General features: G+C 53.1%; 1 protein-coding gene across 9 annotated transcripts in view; it reads right to left on the bottom strand.

The window, feature by feature from the left end:
- DNM2 (dynamin 2) overlaps positions 1 to 25503 on the bottom strand; it is a 76561-nt gene that overhangs the window by 24117 nt on the left and 26941 nt on the right. For 6 of the 9 annotated variants that reach the window (XM_069478387.1, XM_069478398.1, XM_069478338.1 and 3 more), the window contains exons 3-10: positions 17289 to 17438; positions 16290 to 16493; positions 13809 to 13907; positions 10196 to 10356; positions 6713 to 6855; positions 2937 to 3072; positions 1097 to 1164; positions 329 to 467 (exon numbers count right to left, since the gene is read on the bottom strand). In XM_069478387.1, the coding sequence (XP_069334488.1) occupies positions 329 to 467; positions 1097 to 1164; positions 2937 to 3072; positions 6713 to 6855; positions 10196 to 10356; positions 13809 to 13907; positions 16290 to 16493; positions 17289 to 17438 (1100 nt within the window). The remainder of the gene's footprint in view (positions 1 to 328; positions 468 to 1096; positions 1165 to 2936; positions 3073 to 6712; positions 6856 to 10195; positions 10357 to 13808; positions 13908 to 16289; positions 16494 to 17288; positions 17439 to 25503) is intronic. The other 3 variants (XM_069478348.1, XM_069478363.1, XM_069478380.1) reach the window with 1 other exon arrangement.

Genomic DNA, 25503 nt, shown 5'->3' with positions numbered 1-25503 from the left:
CAGGGTCCCTCTCTGCTTCCCAGAAGGTAGCAAAGCGACAGCCCAGTGGAGCCCCAGTTCCGTCAGACACATGCTAGGCTTGGTATCAGGGTCCCAGCAAGACTTGCCCAGCAGTCTGGCCAGTTTTGGAGGCCTGGCACCTCCTGGATGGGCCCAGGCTTCGATGCTCCCACCCCAGCCTCCGGCTAGAGGCCACGATCACGGACACCGGGGCAATCTGGGGGGCAAACAGCACCAGTGGGGTCGATGCCACACGGGGAGCCTGATACCAAACCCCCGTACCCCCGTTTCCGCAAGGCCAGGGCTCACCCTGCCGAGGGTGCAATACCTTACTGGTACACTGCCTAACTGTACTGATTAGCTCCTGGATAACCAGGTCGACACATTTCAGACAGGGCTCTTTCAGCTTCACGACCTGCTTTTTCACAATGGCCTCGAATGCCAAGTCCGGGGTGAAGAGCCCGGTCCTGAAACCGTCCACACCCGGGGGCGGGGGAGATAAGTCAGAGAGAAACAAAGCACGGTCAGCAATTTCCTAGGCACTGGCCGGGTCCCCAACAACGAATAAAGGTCACATCAAGTCTGGGGGTCAGATGCCTGAGTCCACCGCCGGGGAGCCCCCAGTGTGACCCGAGGACCCCATGGTGATGAAAGTCCAGACAACTGGAGTGACTCCACCTTTGTAAGCCTAGGTAGGGGACCACGAGGCAAACAGGTGACCCATGATGGGGACAAATGCTGGATGTCTGTGATCTTAACTCAGCTCCGCCCCCAGCCCCACACTAGGCAAATCTACAGTGAGCTTTTAGTTTACCATGGAAACTAAGGTTCTTGCCAAGACTAGGTGGGAACCCAGCCATATGTAACCGGGAGCCATGGACAGCCCCATGACCTGTGACAGACCCACAGGACTAAAACACAGCCACGATCAAGTGTCCTATGAGATGCACAGGGAGGCGCTTACAGCTACTGAGAACCACCCCAAAGCCCTCCTAAGGCCTCATGATTGGGGCACCCAGAGGTTTGGGGGACCGACTGGCTGGAGGGTGGCACCACGGAGGGCAGGGAACATGGCAACTCTCCCCGTGGAACTTGCCTGACTCCGTGTATGTTCTTAATGGCGTAGCTGATCTCTCGCCTTAAGTCCTTCTCATCGAACTCCATCTGAGAAGAGACAAACAAAACCCCTGCAAGGAGGTACCCGGGGCACCCCACAACAGGTGTATACTTGGGGAAATGTTATTTCCAATGAGTAGTTGTATTCACAAGGCAGAATATTTAACTGGTCAAAATTTAAAAAAAAAAAAAAAAAAAAATTAAAATCCAGTTTCAGCAACAATGCTGTGAAATGAACAATCTCACTATGTTAGTGGGAACATGAGTTTATAAAGTTTCTTATGGGCTACTTGGAAGCACATATCAAGTACCTAAAAAAACACACCTATACTGTCACCTAGTAGTTTAAATGCTCTAGAAATTTATCTTGGGGAATTAACAAAGATTTAGCTACATGACCAGAACTATTCATAACTGTTAAAAAAAAAAAAAAAGTGTGAATACAGGGTCAGGTGTTGTGGCTCACACCTGTAATCCCAGTGCTTTGGGAGGCCAAGGTGAGAGGATCACTTGAGGCCAGGAGTTCAAGGCTGTGGTAAGTTATGATTGTGCCACTACATTCTAGCCTAGGCAAAAGAGTGAGACCTCCATCTCTTAAAAAAAATTAAAAAAAAAAAAGTAAATACAAACTCAATGTCCAACAATGGGAAACTGGTTAAATGCACGGTGTCACATCCATAAAATAGGATGTTGTTTTGCCATTAATAATCCACTGTGTATATGACTGGTTTGGAAAGATGGTCACCTTGTGAAAACAGCAGGGTACAAAGACACAAAAATTTTTAGTTTAAAAAATACATATGTACACGCAAGTACAATGACAATACACGGTATGTTTGTGTATGTAGACAAGTGTACCCATCTGCACGGAACTAATTCTGAAGGAATACAAGCTCCGGAGTTAACAGGCCTTGTCTGTGGGTATTAGGGTTATTAGTGTTTTGCTCCTTTTACAAAAAGAAACTTTATTGGTTTTTTTGTTTGCTTGTTTGTTTGGTTTTGTTTTTGAGACAGGGAATCACTCTGTCTCCCAGGCTGGAGTGCAGTATTGTGATCATAGCTCACAGTAATCTCAAATTCCTGAGCTCAAGTAGTCCTCCCGCCTTGGCCTTCCGAGTAGCCGGGACTCCAGGCATAACGCCATCAAGTCCGGCTAATTTTGTACTTATGTTTTGCAGAGACAAGTTCTCACTGTGTTGCCCAGGGGGGTCTTGAACTCCTGGCCTCAAGTGATCCTCCCAAAGTGCTGGGATTACAGGCGTAAGCTACTGCACCTAGCCAGAACTTTGTTTTTTATAAAAATGCTATTTGCTCACTATAAATAGTATAAAACTTCAAGCAAAACACATACCACCACCCCCAAAAAGAAGGAAAAAGCAAGTCGCAAATCTCAGCAGCCCGAGCTGACATTTGCAAATATCCTTACAGATCTGTCCACACAAAGAAACACCTCTAGACACAGGTGTACAATTTCAAACGTAAAGACGTTACATCTACGTCATCTTCATGCTGCACATGCTGGCTCTATATGCCGTTTTGTTCTTCCTTCAACAACTTGCTGGGGACATTTTCCCATGTGAGTTTACCTATATTTTCTTGCATTTTGTAAGGAATGTGTATCGGTTTTTGTCAGAGGAGAAAATAGGAATTTTCACACTGTTCTGCCCAACACTTCTAAGCTGCCTGCTCAGGGAAGAAAGCCGACGGGAAACCTTCTCTAGGACACAGGCTCAAGACCTCATGGCCCCAGAGGAGGCCCAGCTCGAGGCCAGCAGGAGGGTGCCTGAGCAGAGGGAAGGGTCCAGCCCCGGGAGTGATACCTTCACCAGCTCAAAGGGAAACCGCTCATGGAAGATTCGATTGATCCGGGCGCCCCCAGAGAGCTCCAGTGTGTCCACTTGGTCTCCCGAGCCCTCAATCCTCTTCTCAAAGTCCACCCCAAACTGCTGGACCATCCTACGAGGAAGAAGAAAACCCGACATCAAAGTGGAGGTTTTGACACAGATCTGGAGTGATGTTCCAAGTTGAGCCACAGTTTATTTTTCTTTTTTCCGTTTGTTTTTTTTTTTTTTTTAAGAGACAGGGTCTTTAACAGACCCTCTGCTGCCCAGGCTGGAGTGCAGTGGCACGATCATAGCTCATTGCAGCCTCGAACTCCTGGGCTCAAGCGATCCTCCCACCTCAGCCACCCAAAGCGCTGGGATTACAGGTGTGAGGGCTCCCACTTTGCAGATAAGGAGGGCAAAGTTCAAGGGTCACAGCTCAGCAACCTCTACCCCGAGGCTCAGCTTGACCTGGCAGGATGGTGGGGTGAATAGGTAGCCCCTCCACACAATTCCAGTGGCTTCTGCAGGTTCCTTCCACCTCCCAGCCTGCTGTGGTTGAGATTCTACCACTAATGGTCGTGAGGTCTTAGACAGGTGGCTTTGCCCCCTCTGAGCCTCAGCTTCCTCTTCTGCAAAGTGGGCTGATGGTAACAGCATCAACCTCATAGTGTCACTGTGAGTATTAAGGAAGTTTCTAGCTTTCACCAACTCCAAGAAGTCATTGATCCTAAAACGCACTGTTATTTTGTGCACCCACAAAAAAGAAAAACTGCTGCCAATTCCTAGCCATCTACCTATCTTTTTTAAAAAACTAAAAAGGATTCATATAATGAACAGAAGGTGATAAGAGCACGTGTGGCCCCTTAGAAGCCCGCCTGGCCCTTAAAAAAAAAAAAAACTCTCAGCATTGCTTATTATCACTGTGAACAGTAAAGAACTCAGATGAATTTTTGTATCCTAGGGCGCTTTTCAGAGCGGGGAGCTCCTGCAAAGGGGACCCACCCCCAGCTGGGCCTGCAGCTTCCGGTCTGCAGTTCTTAGCAGAGAACAGCCCGGCTCTTCATGTACAGGAGACGCACCAAGGCCAATGTTAATGCTGCACCTGGAACCAGGACCTTGAATCGTGGGCCACACCGGGACCAAGGCTGTAGAAGGCACAACACTAAACAAATGACAGATGATAGACAAAGGAGTGGTTCGGACAAGGACGGAGACTGTGGCCACTTGCCGACAGCCGCCAGGCTGAGATGACAAATGAAGCACATGCGTGTGCCAGTCTCCAGGGTGGCCCTTGTGGCCCAGCCTAAGCTGCACTCTCAGAGTAATCTGGGCAATGGATACAAGCTCAGTGGTGTCCCCCACAATTCAGGTTGACGTCCCAGCATGTAGCACTTCAGAATGTGACCTTACTTGGAAACAAGGTCATTGTAGATGTAATTAGTCAAGAGGAGGTCACACTGGAGTAGGGCGGGTCCTTAACCCAACATGAATGACATCCTCATAAAATGGGGAAATTTGGACACACCCAAGACAGAGCACCATGGGACAGTGAAGGCAGAGGCTGGGAACACCAACGATCGCCAGCCAACCGCCAGCAGCTCTCAGAAGGAACCAGCCCTGCCAACACCTCCGCATTGGGCTCTCAGCTTCCAGACCAGGGAGACGACACATTTATGATGTTGTTTAAGCCACCCAGTCTGCAGAACGTTGTCATGGCAGCCTCAGGAAACTCACACACTCATCCACAGGGCAGGGAAGAAATCTATGAATGACCCTTGGCCATTACATACAAGTGGTCATTGAGGGTAGAGCCAGAACCGCACACCTAGGGGACATGGGTCCCTGCTCCAAGTTCTAGAAGCAGAGAGACCCAAGGCACAAAACAAAAAGCCAAGAGAGAAGAGCTGGTTTGAAAAATGCCACTAATCCCCTCTGCCTAGGGAAGGATTCTGCTAGAGACTTTTAAACGACCTGGGTGTTATTCACAGGATGGAGTTTGCAGGTAACAAAAAATTTCAAACATCAGCTGGGTATAGTAAGCAGTGTGAGTCTGCAGTCCCAGCTACTGTGGAGGCTGATGTGGGAGGATCGCTTGAGCCTAAGAGTTCAAGACAGCGACCCTGTCTCTATAAAACAAAACAAAACAAAACAAAACTCTAGGGCCAGGAGTGGTGGCTCACGCCTGTAATCCTAGCACTCCGGGAGGCTGAGGCAGGAGGATCGCTTGAGCCCAATAGTCTGAGGTTACTGTGAGCTGTGATGACGCCACTGCACTCTAGTCTGCACAACACGGCGAGACTGTCTCAAAAACAACAACATAGAAAACCAACTCTAAAGCAAGAAGGCCCAGACCTCAGCAGGGGCAGCAGATGACAGCAGTCTGTCTCCACTGTGATGTCAAAACTACCTAGACAGTGCCCTGCATGGCACTGGTTACATAATGTTCCAGGCCCTGGAGGTAAAGACTATTTTTGGAGGGTGTTCCCTGGCCTGGTCCCACCTAGGACCTCACGACCAGCACTTTTATCCTGGGTTTTCCCAATGGCTACGTGAGGTGACAGCTGTTGCCGCCCTCATTTCGTGGGTGCAGAAAGTGAGGCTGAGAGGTGTGGTCACCTGCCTGTGGTCACCCAGCAGGTCTGAGTTCATCCTCAGGCCTCGGCCTCCACAGCAAAGACTTCTTTCTAATTGCCAGACCCATCCCCCTGCAAAGGGCCAGAATCTGCCCCACAGCAAGCTTTCTGGAATACACCTGAGGTCGCCGGGACATAAAGGCATTCTCGGCCCCGAGCCCATCAGCCTGCATTGCTGCGTGGCAAAGAGGGCAGGGGGGTGTCGGGGCTGAGATGGCCAGAGGGGGCAGTACCCGTAGGAAGCACCTCATGCAGGCTGCCATCTGCCCTGCCCTGCCCTGCCCCAGGATCCCGGGCACCCTGCTCTGGCCTGGCCAGTCTAGTGTCCTGGGGTCCCCTGCAGGCCAGAAACCAGGAGGGGTGTGAGTGAGGCCTTGGACTGAGGGCTGCACCTGCTCCGCCACCTCACAGCTGGGCAGCTGGATCACACCACGGTCACGGTGGGGATTCCAAGGGACCAAGCAGAAGAATCTAACCCTGGCTCTGGCTCCTACCACCTCTCCCATCTCTGTTCTCCCATAACAGCCAGAGGAGCTGCTGAATACCTGGGTCAGTCTGGACCCTCTTCCTCTGCCCAGAACCTTCCATGGCTCCCACCTCCATCACAGCAAAGGCCAACACCCTCCCTGTGCCCACAAGGCCCTGCTCAACCTGCCCTGTCACCTCCCCAGCTCTCCCCCGCACTCACTCCACTAGGGCACCACAGTCCTGCCCCAGGGCCTTTGCCCCGGCTGGGCCTCATCCCGCTCTACGTGGCTCCCTCCCTGTCTCGCACCTCCCCAGGGAGGACTCCCCGACCCTGCCACTGTGACCCTGCCACTGTAGCTCGGTCAAGCCCCTTCCCCACATTAGTAATTTAGCCACTGAACACACTATACATTTCCATACTTATGTCCTGTCCCATTTGTCCCCTACCCTCTTTCTGTGCACTCTGGGGCAAGTTTGGGCCCTGTCCATTGCAGCGACCTGCTGCTTAGTACAAGGCCTGGTTTGCACGAGGCTCGTGACAAATGTTTGCTGAACAAATGAATGGGTGAGTGGCAACTGGCGCCCAGCCTAGGGGACCCAGTGGCTGGGTGGAAGCCAGGAGGTGGCCAGGGAGCCAGGCTGGGGGAGGGGGAGGCGGAGGGTACGCACTGCAGCAGGGCTTTGGTTTTGCGCGTGGGGTCATCAGGCCGGAAGTTCTTGTACTCCTCCACCTCCTTCTCCAGGGACAGCAGCTGGCTCTGCAGCTTGCTGCGCAGGGCCGGCAGCGACTCCCGGATGTGGTTGGTCAGTTGCTGCAGAAGAGAGGCCAGAGGTCAGAGGGGGCACGGGGGCAGTGGGCCACGAAAGCCCAAGCCCGCTGACCCTGCCGAGCACAGACGCCATGACGCCAGCCTGAGCCGAGCACACCCCACACCCCCGGGGGAAACATCCAGCTACGGATACACTTGAACCCGGGGCAAGCAGAGGCAGAGGGCAGTGGCGCGGCGCTGCCCTCGGGATTCAGATGCCACAAATGGCACGAGGGGGCTGGGCACAGCAATCAGGGCATCTGGTATAAAAGGACAGGGAATGATCCTCAAGATACGCGGTTAGAGAAGAACTCCACGGGGACAGAGGGGAAGACATTACTGCTGAGGGTGGGACAATGAAGGCAGGGAAATAAGGAAGGTTGTAAAAGAACAGGGAAGGAAAAAGGAAACAAAGAACAAAAGAAGGAGAAAAAGAAGAAAGAAGGAAGCAGGGGGCAGGGACGGAGCGAGATGGCGGGGAGGAGGGCTATACAGACACCTCCACTTCTCCAGGACCTGAGTGTCACTAGCAGAAAGCCCAGGAAGTGGTGACACTGGCACTTCTGGGGAAGGCAGTGCCCGTCATGGAAAAGGAGGAAACGGGACACTCACTGGATTTGGGCTCGACAAAGGGGAAAAAATGAATGAGGAAAAAAGGCATAAAATCAGCTGATATTTGAAAAGTGAAAAAGACAGTTGTGCTGCCATGTGTCCTACAAAAGAAAAGCATTTACAACGTGTCCACTGAGCTAGGAAGAGGCCTGAAGGAGCCTCACATCGGTGGCAAGGAGCTGGTGGGGCCACCCAAAGTCCTGCACATACGGGGTCCCTGTCCCCAAGGCCCAGACGCCCCCTTTGTGGGAGCTGCAGATGTCAGAATCGAAAGGGTCACGGCTGGCTCAGGACAAGCCCCGATTTGAAGGGGCCGAGCCCCACCAGGTTCCCAACATGCCACCCGGATTGCCTGCCTGATGCCTCTCAGAGGACGCCCCCGCCCCCGCCAGGCGAGTTTTACTTCCCTTCCTCCCCCTCCTGCCCTCTGCCCCACAGCTCCAGCTTCCCCTCCAGGGGGCCCCTCCCGGGGACACTGACTTCCCTCTTTACTCTCCTGGGCAGCCTCCTCTGGGTGGCTCCTGCTCTACGCCAGCTGTCTTCACAGTCCCCGCCTCTAGCGAACACCTGACTGTGGTTGTAGCCGGTGGCCTGTTTCGTGTCCACCCTCCCATTAGAAATAGGCCTTCCGCGAGCTCCTGTCTCCCCAGCCCGTGCATGAAGGAATGACTCTAGGACTGTCACCGAGGCCATCCTGCCATCCCCAAAGCTGCCAGAAAGCAGCAAGGGGGAACATCTCACCCCTGCTACTGCCCACTGGAAGGGCAACGCTGGCTGGGCAAACCAGGATGGCGGCCAAGGACGGGCGCTGCCTATGAGGGTGTCACGACCTGATCCCACAGTGGGGATCTGACCCCACAGAGAACCCTGCACGTACGCAAAATGATGCTATTATCTAGGACGACTGGAAACCTCCCCAGTGGGGCCCATGTGTTCAGGGACTGCTGTGCGGCTGCAGAAGAGAGTGAGGAAGGACGCTCTGCTGCGAGGACAGAGCTTCAGGAGATATCGCTGAGCAGAAAAAGCCCGAGGTGGAGGGGTCCGTGACTACGTCTTCGTTTATGGTAAGAAAGGGAGAAATATCTCCCAGGTGACATAAGGACAGTGGTGCCTGCGGGGAAGGAGAAGGCGAGGATATGGGGCACAGCTTTGTGCACCTAATACTGTTTTTGTTTATGCACCCTATGAACGTATTACCTGTTAAAAAACAACAACAGCAAAACACTTAAGGACCGGCGCTGCTGGTGTTGGATGCTGCGGTATTTGACACAGCGCATGTGCTGGGCACTGAGAAGGCACCAGCCCTAGGGGGAGAGAGAGGGACGATTCTTGATTGATGGACAAGGAGAGAGAGGCTTGACAAGGCTCAGAGGTTGGGCTGGGCTTTGGACCCTCCAGGGTCAGCTTCCAGGGTCCTCCCACCTAGCCACCATCTGGTATGCCAGCCTTGGTTCAAGCCAGATGTTCTTAACCCAGGTCACCAACTCCAGGAACTGTGTGCCAGCTTCTGGGTATGTGACTAAGTAATTACAATGGCAATTGAAATCGTAGTAATAAGCTGGGCAGGGTGGCTCGTGCCTGTAATCCCAGCATCCTGGGAGGCTAAGATGGGAGGATTGCATGAGGCCAGGAGTTTGAGACCAACCTAGGCAATACAGCAAGAGCTTGTCTCTAAAGAAACTAAGGAAAAACTGGCCAGGCATGGTGGCTCACACCTGTAATCCTAGCACTTTGGGAGGCCAGGGTAGGAGGATTGCTTGAGGCCAGGAGTTTGAGACCAACCTGAGCAACATAGGGAAACACCGTTTCTACCAAAAATAGAAAAATTAGCTGGGTGTGGTGGCGTACACCTGTAGTACCAGCTACTTGGGAGGCTGAGGCAGGAGGATCACTTGAGCCCAGGAATCTGAGGTTATAGTGAGCTATGACGAAGCCAATGCACTTTAGCCAGGGCAACAGAGCAACACCCTATCTCAAAAAAAAAAGAAAAGAAAAGAAAAGAAAAGATTAGCTGGGCATGGTGGCAGGTGCCTGTTGTCCCAGCTACTCAGAAAGGTGAGGCAGGGGCCGGGCGCGGTGGCTCACGCCTGTAATCCTAGCACTCTGGGAGGCCGAGGTGGGCGGATCGTTTGAGCTCAGGAGTTCGAGACCAGCCTGAGCAAGAGCGAGACCCCATCTCTACTAAAAATAGAAAGAAATTATATAGACAGCTAAATACATATATAGAAAAAATTAGCCGGGCATGGTGGCGCAGCATGCCTGTAGTCCTAGCTACTCGGGAGGCTGAGGCAGGAGGATCGCTTGAGCTCAGGAGTTTGAGGTTGCTGTGAGCTAGGCTGACGCCACGGCACTCATTCTAGCCTGGGCAACAGAGTGAGACTCTGTCTCAAAAAAAAAAAAAAGAAAGGTGAGGCAGGAGGATCGCTTGAGCCCAGGAGTTTGAGGCTGCAGTGAACTATGATTGCATCACTGCACTCTAGACTCTAGCCTGGACAACAGAGTGAAACCCTGTCTCAAAAAAAAAAAAAAAAAAGCAGCATCAACTTACTGAACATCCAGCCTTCACCAGGCCCTGAATCAAATGCATTTATTACAGCAGAAATGTGGACCAAACCCATTTTGATAAAAGAAGTGCTGTTCTAGTCTAAGGCCAGGGCCAGTTTGGATCATAGCTGTTGTAGAGTGCGCAGCCTGTGCCACTGCACCCAGTGGCCCCAAACTCTTGGCATACCTGATTGAGGGTCTTCTGCAGGTGTGGCGTGCCCATGCGGTCGGCCATGTGCCGGTAGGCCGGGTGGGAGAGGAAGAATTTCCTCTCGGCCGCCAGTGCAGCACGGATGTCCTTCTTGCCCTCAATGTCCTTCTGGCTGCGGTTCACCACGCCAATGTACCCTGCAGGTACACAGGGGGAGAGAGAGTCAGGCAGGGGCAATGCCAGGTGTAAAGTTCAGGTGCAGAGATGGATCCTGTCCCACGAGTCACGCATAGATTGGGGCATAACACGTTATTGTGAAACAACACAACAGACGCAAACACGGCAGAAGGCAGCCCCGAAAAGCTACATGAGTGCCCAGAGGAAGGAGAGACCACATCATCCCCTGTGATAGGAAAGATCTTTGTGGAACATGAAGTCCACAAGCAGAGCTTCGAAGACACAAACACAGGTAAGAGAAAAATCTCAAAAACAAGCTCAAGGGGGCACAGGTGATCTTGCCAAACGTCACAACTTACTATAAAGCTAGTATATTTTAAACAGCTGGGGACATCAGGGTGTTCATGCCCAGAGGGATGAATGGAACAGAATAGAAAGTCCAAAAATACACCCAGATGAAGGTGGTTCAATGAATATTGTTGGCAAAGAATCAAAGTTGGAAGCCCACCAAAATTAATTAATTCTCAAAGGATCGTAGATTTACACATGAAACATGAAATTAGAAAGGAACTTGAAGAAAACATGAGTGATTTAAAAAAAAAAAAAAAAAAAGATTGTACTTGTGTTAAAGTTTTCCAGAATGAAACACAAGCAGCAGTGAACAGTGACAATATGAGAAGAGGGACAGAGAGGAGGGAGGCAGAAGTCAGTCTCGTCAACTTACAGCTTTCAGTATGGTTTTTGAATTTTTAAACCATGAAAAACTATTTTTCAAATAAAAACGCCAGTTCGAAGTAAAGATTTGCCATATTTGAACAGAAAGAAACTGGCAGAAGGGAAAGGTAGGGAGATGGCATTCAATTAGCTAGAACAGAGAGCCGGGCACCTCAAGGCCCAGCGGCTCAGGAGGCTGGGGAACAAGGATGGCTTAAGCCCAGGAGTTCCAGGCCAACCTGGGCAATGTAGCAAGACCCCCATCAGAAAGGTAGATTGGAGACACATAGCAAAAGGCCTTCAGTAGAAAACACGTGTGCTTATACTCCATTGTCTTAGCAGTGGGGGCTGTACATGTTTCTCCGGGGAAAAAAGGGAAGAGCCATGTGCCATTTATCCTGAGGGTCTGGTACACATGCGACTGCTTTTGTCTTCTCCAGATCTGTCATTAAGTCCACTTTGCAGGTGAGGGCACCAAGACACGCCAAAGTGAGATCACAGTAGGAGAACCAAGATCTGCCCCCAGATTGAAGTGAAGCCAAACTCGCTATCATCTGGGTAACAGTGTGCGGAGGAAATGGCAGGCGCCATGGAGAGGCGGCTGGCTTGGTTTAGCTCCTTTGAAGAAGCAGGAGTTCTGCGTCCTTTGCAAGCAGGGGCAGGGACTCTGTGAGGCCTGAGGTCAGAAGATGGGACAAGTACACAGAGACAGGAAGAGGCTTCATTCATGCAAACACAAAGGAAGGCAGCGAAGGAGAAGTGTGGACACCAGTGAGTCAGCAGAGAGGAAGCAGAGGAGGTCCACGCTGTCGGATCTCAGCCCAGCTGGCACCCGCAGGCCCCAAGACCCCTCGGGGGTAAGGTGGAGGCCCAAGAGTGTTTGGGGGAGCCCGGGGTCAGGGGGGCTGGTGGAGGGTGCGGGGCCAGGCGGGGTCTGCTTCCTCTTCAGCACTAATCCATCCTCCCTGAACCTCGGCCAGGCTCGGATGCACCACTCAGTCTCGATCTTTGCAGCCAAATACATTTTTGCATTTTGCCCCAACCATGCTCCCCTGTGGTCCTGGGTCACGTCCCCAGTCAGTATCTCAGCAGTGCTGGAGGAAGGTGGCCACCAAGGTCTGAGTGTTTTCCCTCTGCCAATCCCAGACAGGGAGGTGGAAACTTCCAGAGTTAAAGAAAATGCCTAAATGACACTGCCACAGCATGAAGGTGGCCAGAGCTGACAGCAGTGGCTTAAAAACAAAACAAATAAAAACCTAGATGGATATTCAATACTGCATCCCGGTGAAAACCAGAACACAGCCTTAGCATCCAAGCCATGGGGATGGAGTAACGGCCGATGCACCCTCGTCTACGGAATTCTGTGGCACTTTATGAGGTCGTCTTGAAGCGTATTTACCTGCCTTGGAAATATTTACCTGAAATGAAATAGCAAGTTGCAAAGCAGCAGGGCCCCGGGAGGGCTGGGGCTCAAACCAGTTTTGTCACTTGCTAGTTCTGAGAGCTGGGCTGAGAGATTTGACTTCCTCGTGCCTCAGTTTCTTTATCCATAAAATGAGGATAAGAACAGAGCCAGCTCATTGGATTGTCATCAGGATGAAATGAGTTCTTACCCATCAGGAGCGTAGAACAGTGCCTGGTACATAACAGACACTCAATAAATGCTTGCTAATCTCATGGTTTGAAAATAAAAATATTTATAACACCACGAGTGAACCGTGATGTAATCCGTGGACTCTCGGAGATGACAGTGGGTCGATATAGGCTCATGATTTATAAAAAAGTGTCCCATTCTCCAGTGGGGGATGTTGATAGTGGGGGAGGCTGTGCCTTCGTGGGGGTAGGGAGCTTATGGGAAATCCCTGAACCTTCCTTTCAATGCGGCCATGAACCTGAAACTGCTGCTCTGAAAAAATTAAATATTTTAAATATTGTTAAAACAAACTACATAAAAACACTTAGGTTATGCCTATGAGGAATCCTGAACCGGAGCCTAATCAGGCCTCTGTCTAGATCTAATTACCAGTTTATAGGGAATGACAGTTGGCCAAATCCCAAAAGTGGGACAAGATCCAGTTTCTTTTGTACATAAATGGTATAGAAAAAACACAGGGGACAGGAAGGAGAACTGTGTCAAAAGAGATGAAGGTAATTACGCGTAAAATGATACAATGCCTAGGGTTTGCTTTAAAATCCCCCAGGAAGAAATCACAGGTAAAGACATTCAGGGGCTTCAATACTGGCTGCGTGTTAATAACCACTGAAGCTAGGGACCAGGTCCGCCAGGGCTCTTTGATCTACTCTGTTTCCTTTTGGGAAAAGTCTGCGAATGTTCCTAATAGGAAGTAATTAAAATTTTACTAAATGTTACAACTCCCAAGGAGCTTTCTGGAAGGACAGCCACAAAAGATTAACTAGCAGCTACTGGGGGAAGCAGGGCTGTGGGTTGAGTTTAGGTTCCTCTTTCCATACACGTGTTTTCTGTTGTTCCGGAAACAAGCAGGTGCACTTGCAAAACAAATGTATAAAAATCAGAAAAAAAAAGAGGCATACGTTAAAAAGGAAAAACAGGGAGAAGGGTTTACAATGACAAGTAGAAGCAGTCGCAGCTGGGCAGCTGGGAAACAGGTGATGGTGACTGCACCAGTGCTCGCCTTCTGGCATCTGCAAGGTTGCAGTAATGACAACGACATGCCACTGGACCCCAGCCCGTCCTTCCCGCCTCCCTAGCGCCCTGTTACCCCCACACAAGCCACACCTCTCCTCAAGGGGAGCAGCTTGTTCTCTAAGACGTCCCTGGCATCAGTGCCTTCGTCCATCAGGTCGAGCTTGGTAATGACGCCGATGGTCCGCAGGCCTGAAAAAGCCCAGAGGTCAGAGGTCAGAGGGCACCATGAGCAAAGAGCACGAGCTGGTGGCTCCAGGACACCTAGGGTCCAACCAGCCCCGCCACTTCCAGGCCGTGCAATGTAGGCCAAGCCACAACGTCACCTGCCTGGCCCCCAATTTCCCACATGTCAAAGGAAGACAGTGACAGCCCCGATATCAGAAGGTTGTCCATGAGGATGAACTTGGCCCGTGGCAAATGCTCAGTAATGAACATTGGCCACCATCGTCATTTTTATTAGAGCAGCAACATCTGACATTGTCAGGGGCAACCTCATGGAAACACGAATCCCGGGTCAGTTTGGATGTTGTACTCTGAGTTGGAGCAAAGTCCCAATATAACATTTGAACCGGAAGTGGCTTTCCAGGGCTACCACTCACCAGAATGGCCAAAATCCCACTCTGGAAACCACCCCACCAACTCTCTTTCCAAGTGGTGGGTGCCAACTTGGCGACAGCCATACCCTCCCTGGGACCCCCCACCAGCTCATATTCTGCACTGAGAGTGTAGTAGAGGGATGTGACTGGGGAGGGGTCCCAGGGCCATCAACTCTAATGGCAATGATTGATCATACCAGAGCATTGTCCATGGAAGACCAGAAACAACCCAAATGGCCAAGAACAAAGGAATGGCCAAGTCAACAATGGGCCGTCCTATGGATAGCAACACAGGCCTCACAGGGGATGACTGACATTGTCACTATGGTATAACACAGGGATACACACACACAAACAGTAAAATAAGGAAAGATCACCCCACTCTTTAAAACTGTGAGTTTGTATGGAAGAACATTTACCAAGCGTGGCCACTAATATCTCTACAGTGGGAGGGACCTGTCACTTTTTGGGTTCTATATTTTCCATCGGCAACTTTTTAAGTTTGGGTAATAATCATGAATACTTTTTGGGTAATAATCATGAATACTTTTGAAGGCAGAAAACAAAATTGTTTTTAAAGAATAAGACCAGCATTGAGTTCACAAACGGATTCCCATTTTGTCACTGCCTGATCAAGCCTCAAGTGTCTGAAGTCTTCGTCATACTCACAGCTCATTTCATGCCACAACTGCGGGGGACATGGCTGGGGTGGACTGGAGGGCTGTGGGCTCCTGGAGCAGGCCCTGGAGGTGGGGGTGGCCCCTCCCAGGAATGTGCGCCCCAGAAGACCTTGGGGAGATGGAGGTGTAGTGCAGAATAGGGCTGTGAGCATCCCCTACCCCACCCCTGCCCCCGGGCCTGACCCAGAGCCACCATGCCTGTCTGCCCGCAACAACTGACCCAGTCCCTCGCTGGTCCCCAATTCCCTCCAAACCACTCTGGAACCCTGACGGTCAGAGGGCATCGTACAAAATGGATGTCCATGTGTGTCTATGTGGCTAGAAACCCCTAACATTCTCAGAACACACCCCAGCCCCCCACTACAAACCGCTACGCCAGCTCGATGGGCCCAGCCCTTCAGGCCCTCCTTGCAGCCACTCAGGCCTCAGTGCTGGGACTTGTGCACCCCACACTCTAATCACCCCCAGACCATTAGCACCCACTGTCCATTTTCCTGGATTTTGTCTCTTTTAATCATTCTGGTCTTGCCTATCAGAGGTCCCCAACCACTCACTCCCTGCCACTCTCAACGGCTTCTATTTTCTTCCCAGCACTTACCACCCCCTGCCGTGCTCTCACTTGCTTGTATCCTTATTGCACTGTCCCCGCCCTGGGATCTCAGCTCCCTAGAAGGTAGCCGGCTGCTCTTGGCCCCTGCCGAGTTCCCAAGGCCAAAAGGGAACCTGGCACGTGGCAGGTGCTTAACGAACATGTACTGATGACAAGGCCATCGGGAAGGTTTGACCCTGAACACTCATGGCCAGGGACACCACAGTCCCCAGTCCTCCCTACAGCCCTGAACGTGCATCAGTATCCAGTCACTCTATGATGTCACCTGCCCAGCCCCGAGTGGTTTATGGAGATGACGTCCCAACCCCGTCTCAGCTATACAGGTTGGGATTGATGTTCCTGCTCTGATATGGCGGGGGTGGGGGACACCAAGCCTCAGGAAGGATGAGTAACTTCTAGAGGTGGGATCTGCACTCTGGGAGGCCTGGGCTCTTCCCCCGCAAGACTAGCACCTGCAACATGGGCACTGTCGTGTCCAAGGAGGACTGTCCAACTGCTGCACAACAATCTCCCAGGGGACATACTCCAGCACTGCTGGCTCCCGCAGGAAACGCTGTGTCCCAGGAGGCCTTTTCCCAAAGCGCCCAGGCACAAATGACAACTCCAGTGACTTGGAATCAAGGAGGCTGGGCAAGTCCTGGGCTCAGAGGAAGAGGGGGCTGCTGCCCCGGGACTCGGTGGCTACCTTGTGGGTCGACCTCCTTGGCCAGTTTGAGGGCGTCCGAGTTGGCCAAGTCCATGTTGGCGGGCGTGACGGCCAGGATGAGGCTGCTCTCCCGGCTGATGAACTGCTGGATCATGTCCTTGATCTGGTACTCGATGTCTGGGGGCTGGTCCCCCACGGGCACCTTGGTGATGCCCGGAAGGTCGATGAGGGTCAAGTTCAACACTGGGAGGGAAGCCAGAGGGAAAGGTCATCAGAGCCAGGGGAGGGGAAGCACACACAGCCCTGTAGTGATTCAGCCACTTCCCCGTGTTCCTCGGGGGTTAGACATCAGCATGGGGTCTGACACTCTGCCTGGACCACACCTTTACTGGTATATCCCCCTTAGACTCCATCTTACAGACACCCTGAACCAACTCTACTCCAGTGATAGTTTTTAAGAGATGAGGTCTCACTCTGTCACCCAGGCTGGAGTGCAGTGGCATCATCATGGCTCACTGCAGCCTCCAACTTCTGGGCTCAAGTGATCCTCCTGCCTCAGCCTCCCAAGTAGCTTGGACTATAAGTTTGTGCCTCCATGCCCAGATAGTTTTTCTACTTTTTTAGTAGAGATGGGGTCTTGCTATGTTGTCCAGCCTGGTCTCAAACTCCTAGCCTCACACGACCCTCCTGCCTCAGCCTCCCAAGTCACTGGGATTACAGGTATGAGCCACTATGCCTGGATAGTGATACAGTTTTAAATCAGGACATTTGCAGACTGGAATCAATCTAAAGGAGGAATATGGCTGCAATCTGCCCCAGTCCTCACCACTCCCAATAGTCTCCCCGACATGCTGCATTTTCTTAGAGCAGAGACAGATTTCTCGGTGCTATGCACCTATCACACGTGACAGATACGTATCAAGATGGCTACGTGCATGTGAAGGACAACAACCGGTGGCATATTGGTTTGTGAGTGGGCAGATGCTACCCATGACTGGCAGATGGAGTCAGGGACAGGTCCTAGCCTGTGCTGCCTACCGTGTGGCGAGTAGACGCGCAGGTTGATGGGTATCGGGGAGATGCCCTTGTTGGTCCCCGTGACTCTGTCGGTCTCCGCTTCGATCTCCTGCCGGACTTCATCAAAGTCTGTAAACTTTTTGGATTTGCAGTGCAAAAACTCAGCATATTCTGAAAAGGGAAGAGAGATGCTCACGGTGAGAAACAGAAGTGGTCTCGCTGTGTGTGGGGAGGGGAGTGCATGAACTTCTTCTAGGGGAAGCACTTTCGTAAGCAGAAAAAGCAAAAAAATCAGCCAGTTACTCCAGGAACTCGGGGAGCAAGAGATTCATTTCCATGGCAAGTATTTGAGGGTGGCCTCCGAGAGACTAAACTTCATACTGGCAAAAGACTCAGTTCTTGTGGAACAGACATTCTCATGCACCATTTTGCAAATTACACGTCATGTCATATTATGAGTCAGGGGGAAAAAAAAAAATCAATGGGTGTGACCGATGTTTATTCTTTTGTTTTGTTTTGTTTTGATGAACAGAATAGAAGAGGAAATACAGGGGCTGCCTCACCGAGAGAGAGAACAAGTACATTTGATGAGGCTTCTGCTTGGGTGTTCACATGTAGCGACCGAGTCCTGTGTTGAATGTGGACCTCCCGCAAGGTGGGTCCCGGTCACAGGAGACAAAAGCTGTGGTTCTGGGGGAATCACAGGCTGCCGGCACATTCCAGCGCGGTGAGACCCCAGGAGCATGTGTACGGCACTCACTTGCTCTTCTTCCGCAAGGTGCTCTCGAGGTATAGGGAACGGGGCACCCCGCTGGCCTCACCAAAGCCTGTCTAGACGTCTGGAGTCCCTTCCTCCCCTCCTGCCTGTCCAAGGGGCCCCCACCTAGACACAACCCCGCAGGTGAAATGCTTTCTGGGTAGACCCTCGAGCAGAGGTAAGAACCCGGGGGTGTCTGACAGCCTACGGAGACTGAGCTGACGGCAAACGCATGAGTAACCAATGAGGCAGCGTGGGTTCTATCAGCAACCTAGAGAAACCCAGTCCCCTAACACCGACCCGGGGCAAAGCAAACATAGAACACGTTCATCGTGGGACAGAAGCCCTGGGCATATAGGCGTTCCCTGTACAATGCCTCGACTTGCTCAGATGGCTGAAGTTTTTCACAGTAAAATGCTGGGGGTGGGGGGTAGAGGCCCTCAAGGATCAGAGATCTCAGCTCCTGCAGTGACGCTAAAAGAAGAGGGAAATTCGTCCTGCTGACAGACGCCTGAGAACCAGCCCATGCAGAGATGCAAAGATGTGCACTGCTGTGTCACTTCAAAGCGTAAAAAACTGGAAATTGCCTCAATGTCCACCAGGAGGAGACCTGGCGACATGAACAGCACAGCCATACCATCGGCTGCCACACGGGCAAGTCAGGACCCCTGAGACGCAGAAAGCCTGGCCGGGTCTAGAATCTCCACCCACAGGTGGAAGGAGGCAGAAAGAAGCCTCCTTACACATGGAGGTGGCCCATCCCATCACCATAACCTAACAAACCATGGCCAACACTTGGCCCTCGCTCAGTCTGGCCAGGCCCTGCATGCAGTACCACGTGTTCTCCGCAAGTCCCTTAGCAGGCGGGCTTCTCCTTATCCCTCTTTCAATGGTGAGGAAACTGAGACCCAGAGAGGCAAAGTTACATGGCTCAAGTTCAGTGACGAGGCTAGGCTTCAGAACTCAGATATTTTGGCGCCAGGTAGGGGCTCTCAAGCTAGACAGCTTTTCTGAGGCTGCAGGAAGGATCTTCACATCACAGAACTTTAGCTGCAGGGTCAGGAAGACTCAGTGGGCTCCGATCACCGAGGACTGTGTCCAGCACGGGCTCGGGCCACCCAGTGCAGGGGCAATAGGGACACCAGCTGGAGGATCCAAGATCCCTGTCGCCAACTCTAGCCCTGCCATCAGCTGACCCAGTTCCCAAGGACAGTCACTCTCCAGCCCTCCACAGGGACAAGAGGAAACACTCGGCTGCTCTTCCTGTAGCAGCCACTAAAAATGGAACAGCCCCCAACCCCCCACAGCAAACCTCAGTTCTCTTCTAGTTCTAGGTCCTAGGCTCAGCCCCCACGAGAGACCAACCCCCTTCAAGGAATGTGGGGGGAAGTGGGTTCTGGGGCTGGGACACAGGCCCCTCCCCAGCAGACCTCTGCCCCAACAGAGCTAGTGTGTGGAAAGCCTGGCTCCACCTTTTCCGCCTCTTCTCCTCCTCCTCTTCCAGGGCCTGCCAGCCTGCTCCCTCTTCCAGGCAGCCTTCCCTGCCTGCATCTTGGCCTCCTTTCTCATTGGAGCTGGGTCACTCTCGATCAAACCGATGGGGCCGTGACCTGCCAGCTACAGCACCCCAGAGCCCAGTGTGTGCTGGCAGCTTGCCACGGGCAGTTATGAGCTCAGTTTGCAGTCGGAGGGCACACCAGGGTATCAGTCTACTGATTTATAAAATAGGCATCACAACAGGGCCTGAATGAGGACTTAATGAGTCAATGCTGGCACAAGAAGAGCAGAAGCCAGCACTGCCACCATCTGAGCAGGCAGAAGGCCCCAAGGGCTCCATCATAACCCACCGGAGAAGGTGCTAGAAAGCCACAGCTTCTTCGGGCAGCAGCACCACACCCATCTGTGCCCAAGAAAGCCCAGGAGCCAACCAGGCCTGTCCCCAACTGCCTGCCTTTCCTCCCTGGGCTCCTGGGCACTTTGGAAGCGAATGTTGCATTCCAGAGTCAAGTCTGAGGTTTAAAAGCTTCTAGACTCCACGGAGCTTAACGCCAGACCTTGCCCCTCCTCCACCTGGAACCCTCCATGGCTCCCACCTCAACTGGAGTAAAAGCCACAATTTTCACCACATGCCCCAGACTCTAAAATTTCCTTCTCCCCAACTTCTGAGTTCACATCACTCTGCCCTTCTCAGCCTGTGCCATCTCTCAGAAGCAGCGACCTTTTCCCACGCCCCGAGGACACTCAGGGTCCAGAAAGTCCATGGCGGGGACAGGGGTGGCCCAGTGGCCAGGCTCCCTCTCCACACCTCGGTGTCTGTGAGAGGAGAATAAAAACGTGAGAAACAGATTGTAAGGGGGCTCCTCAGCCTTACACGTGCTCAAATGCTGGAGATGACTTTTGTTGATGATCCACTGGCTCCAAGAATACGTCAGAAGCCTCAAGGGTGAGCTCTCTGTCAACTTGTCCACAGCAGCCAAGGCCAAGCCACTGAGCCACCACTGGTTCTGCCTGTCCTGGTCCCCATTGCCAAGCTTTGCCCTTCCATCCCTACCCACCCTCAGCCGCAGCATTTGCAGATAACAAAGCCAGTTCCTCTGGTCCCTGGGCCAACACTGAAGCATTCTCACAGTGATACCCCCGCCCTCACTGCAGAGAGAGCAAGCTCTCCCCACCGCCACTCTGCACTGCTCCCTGGGAAGAGGGTCAGCCTGGGTCCCCTCTGGGAGGCTCTCAGCCAGCATGTGATCAGGCCCTGGGGACTCTGCGGGACCCAGCCCAGCACCCCATGCACGGCAGGAAAGAAGCAATAAACCGGGCCCTCGTCCAGCAGCTGCGCTGCCAAGCGAGGGAGACAGCCACCCTCGCCCACCACAGGGCTTCTCAACCACATCCCAACTGTGGGCTCACTGTCTGTACTAGTGGCTTTTTCTAGAGAGAGGTTCTGCCCTCTCTCTAAGCCAGTCTCCCTCTACTGAAGTCAGAGCCACCAGAGAGCAGGGACTTGGGGTCACTTACTGTTCTCCCCATACCTGGTACATAGTAGCTGCTTGGTAAAAATTCATGGGACAGTGTATTACAAACCATTACGTGCTCAAGCCTAGAAGACTATCACCCCTGTGACCAACTCCCAAGCTGGTCCCCATGGTGCTAAACAGCCGATCCTCCACGCAAGACCCTTAGAAAAGGGAGTCACAAGTACAGGCTGCCACCTTCTTGGGGTCAGGGCACCAGGGGCACCTCCAGCCGGCGACCCTCCAGTTCTAAAGGAGCTTACAGAGACCAACTTGGTCAGAAGACGGCCCTCCCTGCCCTAAAGGCAGACCAGTCACGTGCCTGCTGGCATTTCCTAAGAATTTCGAAATGCCCGGGTTCTGCCGGGAAAACCTACCTCCTGCCTGTCTGGCACCACAGCCGGAGCTGGGGAGGTGATGAGAAGAGAGGAAGGAGAGTGTGCCCAGGCGGTCGTCACCTTAGCCATACCCAGCACCTCAGTTTCCCCCAATGACTCGGATCATCCCATCCTCTCTCACTCTGACCCCAGCAAAGAGCAGAATGAGCAGGCTAACAGCCAATGGCAGGGAGACAGTACCTGTCTTCCCGGTGCTGGCACTGGCAGGTGTCCCCAGGAGGAACAAATGAAGACACGGTTGGGAGACCCCGGGTCCCACATGATCAGACCAGGTCCGTTTCTCAGAACCTCCAGCCAATCAAGCAGGGGTGCAGCACACAGCATTGCCTAGGTGTGTGGGGCCCTCAAGCTCTCTCTGTTCTGAGACAAATCATGTACATCTCCCAGTCCAGGCCACATTGCCATTGGGAAGGTGACAGCCTGGGCTGGCATCCCAGCCTGATCCACGCCAGCTTGGTTTCCTCTTCCAGGCATGAGGCTATGGCCAGAGTCTGCCAGGGTTACAGGAGGGGCCCCGCCAGGGCCAGGCTGGCTGGGGGAAGGTACTGGATAAAGTTACCCTGCCCACTTCCTGCCCACAAGGCCAGAAGGGACACAGTGGCAGCCCATAGGGCAAGGGTCCCTAACCTTTCTGGCACCAGGAACCGGTTTCATGGAAGACAATTTTTCCACAGATGGGGGAGGTGGGTGGGGGATGGTTTCGGGATGATTCAAGCGCATGACATTTATTGTGCAGTCAGACCTCTCTGCTAATGACAATCTGTATTTGCAGTCGCTCCCCAGCGCTAGCATCACTGGCTCAGCTCCACCTCAGGTCATCAGGCATTAGATCCCTCGCATGTGTAGTTTAGTTTATAGTAGGGTTCATGCTCCTATGAGAATCTAATGCCTCTGCTGATCTGACAGGCGCTCAGGCGGTGATGCGAGTGATGGAGAGCAGCTGTAAATACAGACAAAGCTCTGCTCACTCCCCACTGCTCACCTCCTGCTGTATGGGCAGAGAACATCAAGAAAACACTTGCAAGAGCAGGACAGAAGGATGTCACGTGACACATGTGGGGGTGTGGACGGGGGATGACAAAAGCGGAGAGTGACTGGGTTGGGGTGGGGATGGGAGTCAACTAGTGGAGGAGGAGGAAGACTGGGCCAGGATGTCCCAGGGAGGGAGCACAGTGACCACAAAGGCCAGGAGGTGGGAAGAGACAAGCTCGGCCAGAGCATCAGGAGGGAGACAGCGGCTGCAGCTGGGGACCAGGAGGATGTGAGGTGCCAGGGACCAGCAGGGCCCGGCCAGGGCCACAAAGTCGCGAGAAGCAGCCTGGACTGGATTCCGAGGCCAATAGGAAGCCTTGGAGCCAAGTCCTCACATTTCTCCTCTGGCTCCTGTGAGCACAGACCAAAGTCAAGGTGAAGGTCAGGGGTGGGGAGCTCATGAGGCCCCTCATCCACATTCCACACAAGAACACGGACCAGCACCCGGGGCTTATGAGGCTCATGGGTGGTTCCCAAAGAGGACAGGGTTCACCTAGAGGCCGCCAAACATCCTGGTGGCTGCGGTTTTAGGTAATTTTTAAGCTAAGCTGGTTAAAAGTAATGGTTCACTGAGACCAGTCTGAACAAGGGGAGCCGGGTAACGCTGGCTGTCACAGGAGTCAGAAAGGAGGACTCAGGGCTCGCCTCAGGGGCCACGTGTTTGGACTCCAGACTCCACAGGAGGCAGCCATGCCACAGCCAAATGGGGTGCCACGGCCATGAGGAAGGCACTGCTATTACCCCCATTTTACAGACAAGGATACGGAGGCACAGAGGTGGAAGTCACTTGCCTGAGTCCCTGGCCAGGAAAGGGTGGCAGCCTGACTCCAGTTTGGTCACCAAGAGCCAGCTTGACAAATGTTCAATCTCTAGGAGCAACAAAGTCCTGTGTAGCCCCCAAGGCTCCTTAAGCCCAGCAGTCAGAGTCCCACAACGTGCCCATTGTCCCCCCCCATTAGGAGGGCATCCCACCTCCCACCCACTTGCCCCAGCCTGGATACCTCTGCTATTTAGTGCCTGGCCTGGGGGTCACTCTAGACTGCCACACACTCTCTCTCTCTCTCTCTCTCTCACACACACACACCTTCTCTCTCTCTCTCACACACACACCTTCTCTCTCTCTCTCTCTCTCTCACACACACACACACACCTTCTCTCCCTCTCTCTCACACACACACACACACACACACACCTGGCACTGCCTGGCCAGGCCCCATCACCGCTTGCCTGGTACCACACCAACCTCTCTACCTCTCCCTGCCCCCTCCACCCTGCCTACGTTCCTGTCCCCACCTGTCCCTCCTGAACATGGCAGCCAGGGGGCTGAGCTGGTCTCTCCCCAATCTGAGAGCCACCCGATGTGGGGAGCCGTGAGCTGGGAGACACAAGAAAGGTCACACCCATGTGGGAGTCCCCCTACACCCCCATCCAGCCCTACAGGATCCAATTATGTCTTCAGCTCCAGCAGGGATGCCAACCCATCTCCCGTGGTCCCCACCACTCTGACGCCTGCTCCTGTGCCCCACCTTGGCATTGGTCCCGGAGGTCCTTCTCCACCAGCAACCACAGGAATTTGGTCAAGGTACACCTCAACCTAAGGACACAAGTCTCAAAAGTGGGCTTAAGGCTGGGCTTTCAAGACGACGCTCCTGTGTGCATTCAGGCAAGTGGTCAGGGAAGCCCAGAAGAATGTAAGCAATAGCGTTAACCCTTGGGCCCTGAGCAGGTGTTCCTGCCCTTGGTGCCCCTGCCAGCAGAGGGTCTTCACAGGCTCCTCTCCACTCCTCCCCTCCACGTATTACAGAACGTGGTCCTCGGGGCAACAAACAACGCAGGTGCTATTCTCTGCACTGTCCGGAGCCGCGGTCCCTTCCTACCAGCCAGGATTGGAAGGTGGGCCATCTCAGCTCCCACCCCCCACCTGCCAGGGCATGCTTTCCCAGGGTGGCCAGGGACCAGCAGCCTTGGCAGCATCACAGTGGAACTCATTAAAAATGTAGATTCTCACTACCGCTCCCCAACCTGCTGAATGGGAAACAGAAACCCACATGGGCCGAGCTCCAAAGCTTCTGAAATCCCCTGTTCGGCCCCACCCCTTCCTGGCAAAGCTGATTGGACACAGGAACCCAGAAGAGGCAGCGCACTGGCCCGTCCCCTGGCCTATGACAAGGCAGAGCTCACAAAGAGGAGGTGCTGGGCCAATAGGCTGCTGTCTCTCCCTGGAGCCACGCCCACCCACTGGGGTAGGTGGAGCCAGAGGATGGAGGTGGGAAGGCTGGGCGGGGCGTGACTGAGGTGAGACCTGCCTGGGTGCAGATCCCAGATCTGCGGCCCCACTGGAAACGCAGGTGACCTGGCTAAGCCTCAGTTTCCCTTTCCAAGGAGGCCCGAGCGGATGTCCATCTGGGACACACACCGGCCTCAAGTCAGCCTTGTGTGGGAAGAACAGAAATAAACTGAGGCGGGGGCGGGGCGGGGGGGATAATCCACATGGGGGTCGTCATTCCGTATTCAGTCAGCTGGGTCTCTCCCAGCAATGTCTGATTAAAAAGACGGGGGCAAGGTTGCTCTTATGAAAAGAGAAGGTGGCATGACAAACGAGTGTAGTGTGGGATGGATCAGAGCAGCTACAAAACCAGCCAGATCTCTGGGGGACAAGTGACGACACATGGAGTAGACACCGGGACTCGGACAACATGCAGGAAATGACTCCTGTTCGTGGGCATGTTTCTGTGACAACATAGGGTAGTGTCCTTATTGCAAAGGGAGGTGCACCGAAGCACTGAGGGTGGACATGTCACCATGTCTGCTACTGAATTTGAAAAGGTTCAGCAAAAACATGTTATCTATGACATACAGAAAATGAATATGGCGCCTGGCACCCTGGTCACAGTTGAGGGCTTGCAGCGTGGGCGTGTGTGTTCACTGAGCTGTTTTTCAACTTCCCTCCGCACGTAGAACAAGTGAATTCAAACCCAAACCACAGCCCAGGACCCAAGTTCCACCCTCAGCCCAGCTCCTCCTGGACACCAAGTCCA

This window comes from Eulemur rufifrons, chromosome 2 (assembly GCF_041146395.1).
Source record: "Eulemur rufifrons isolate Redbay chromosome 2, OSU_ERuf_1, whole genome shotgun sequence".
Lineage (NCBI taxonomy): Eukaryota > Metazoa > Chordata > Mammalia > Primates > Lemuridae > Eulemur > Eulemur rufifrons.
The sequence above is the reverse complement of the archived record's forward strand: the minus strand, read 5'-3'. Positions and strand labels throughout refer to the sequence as shown.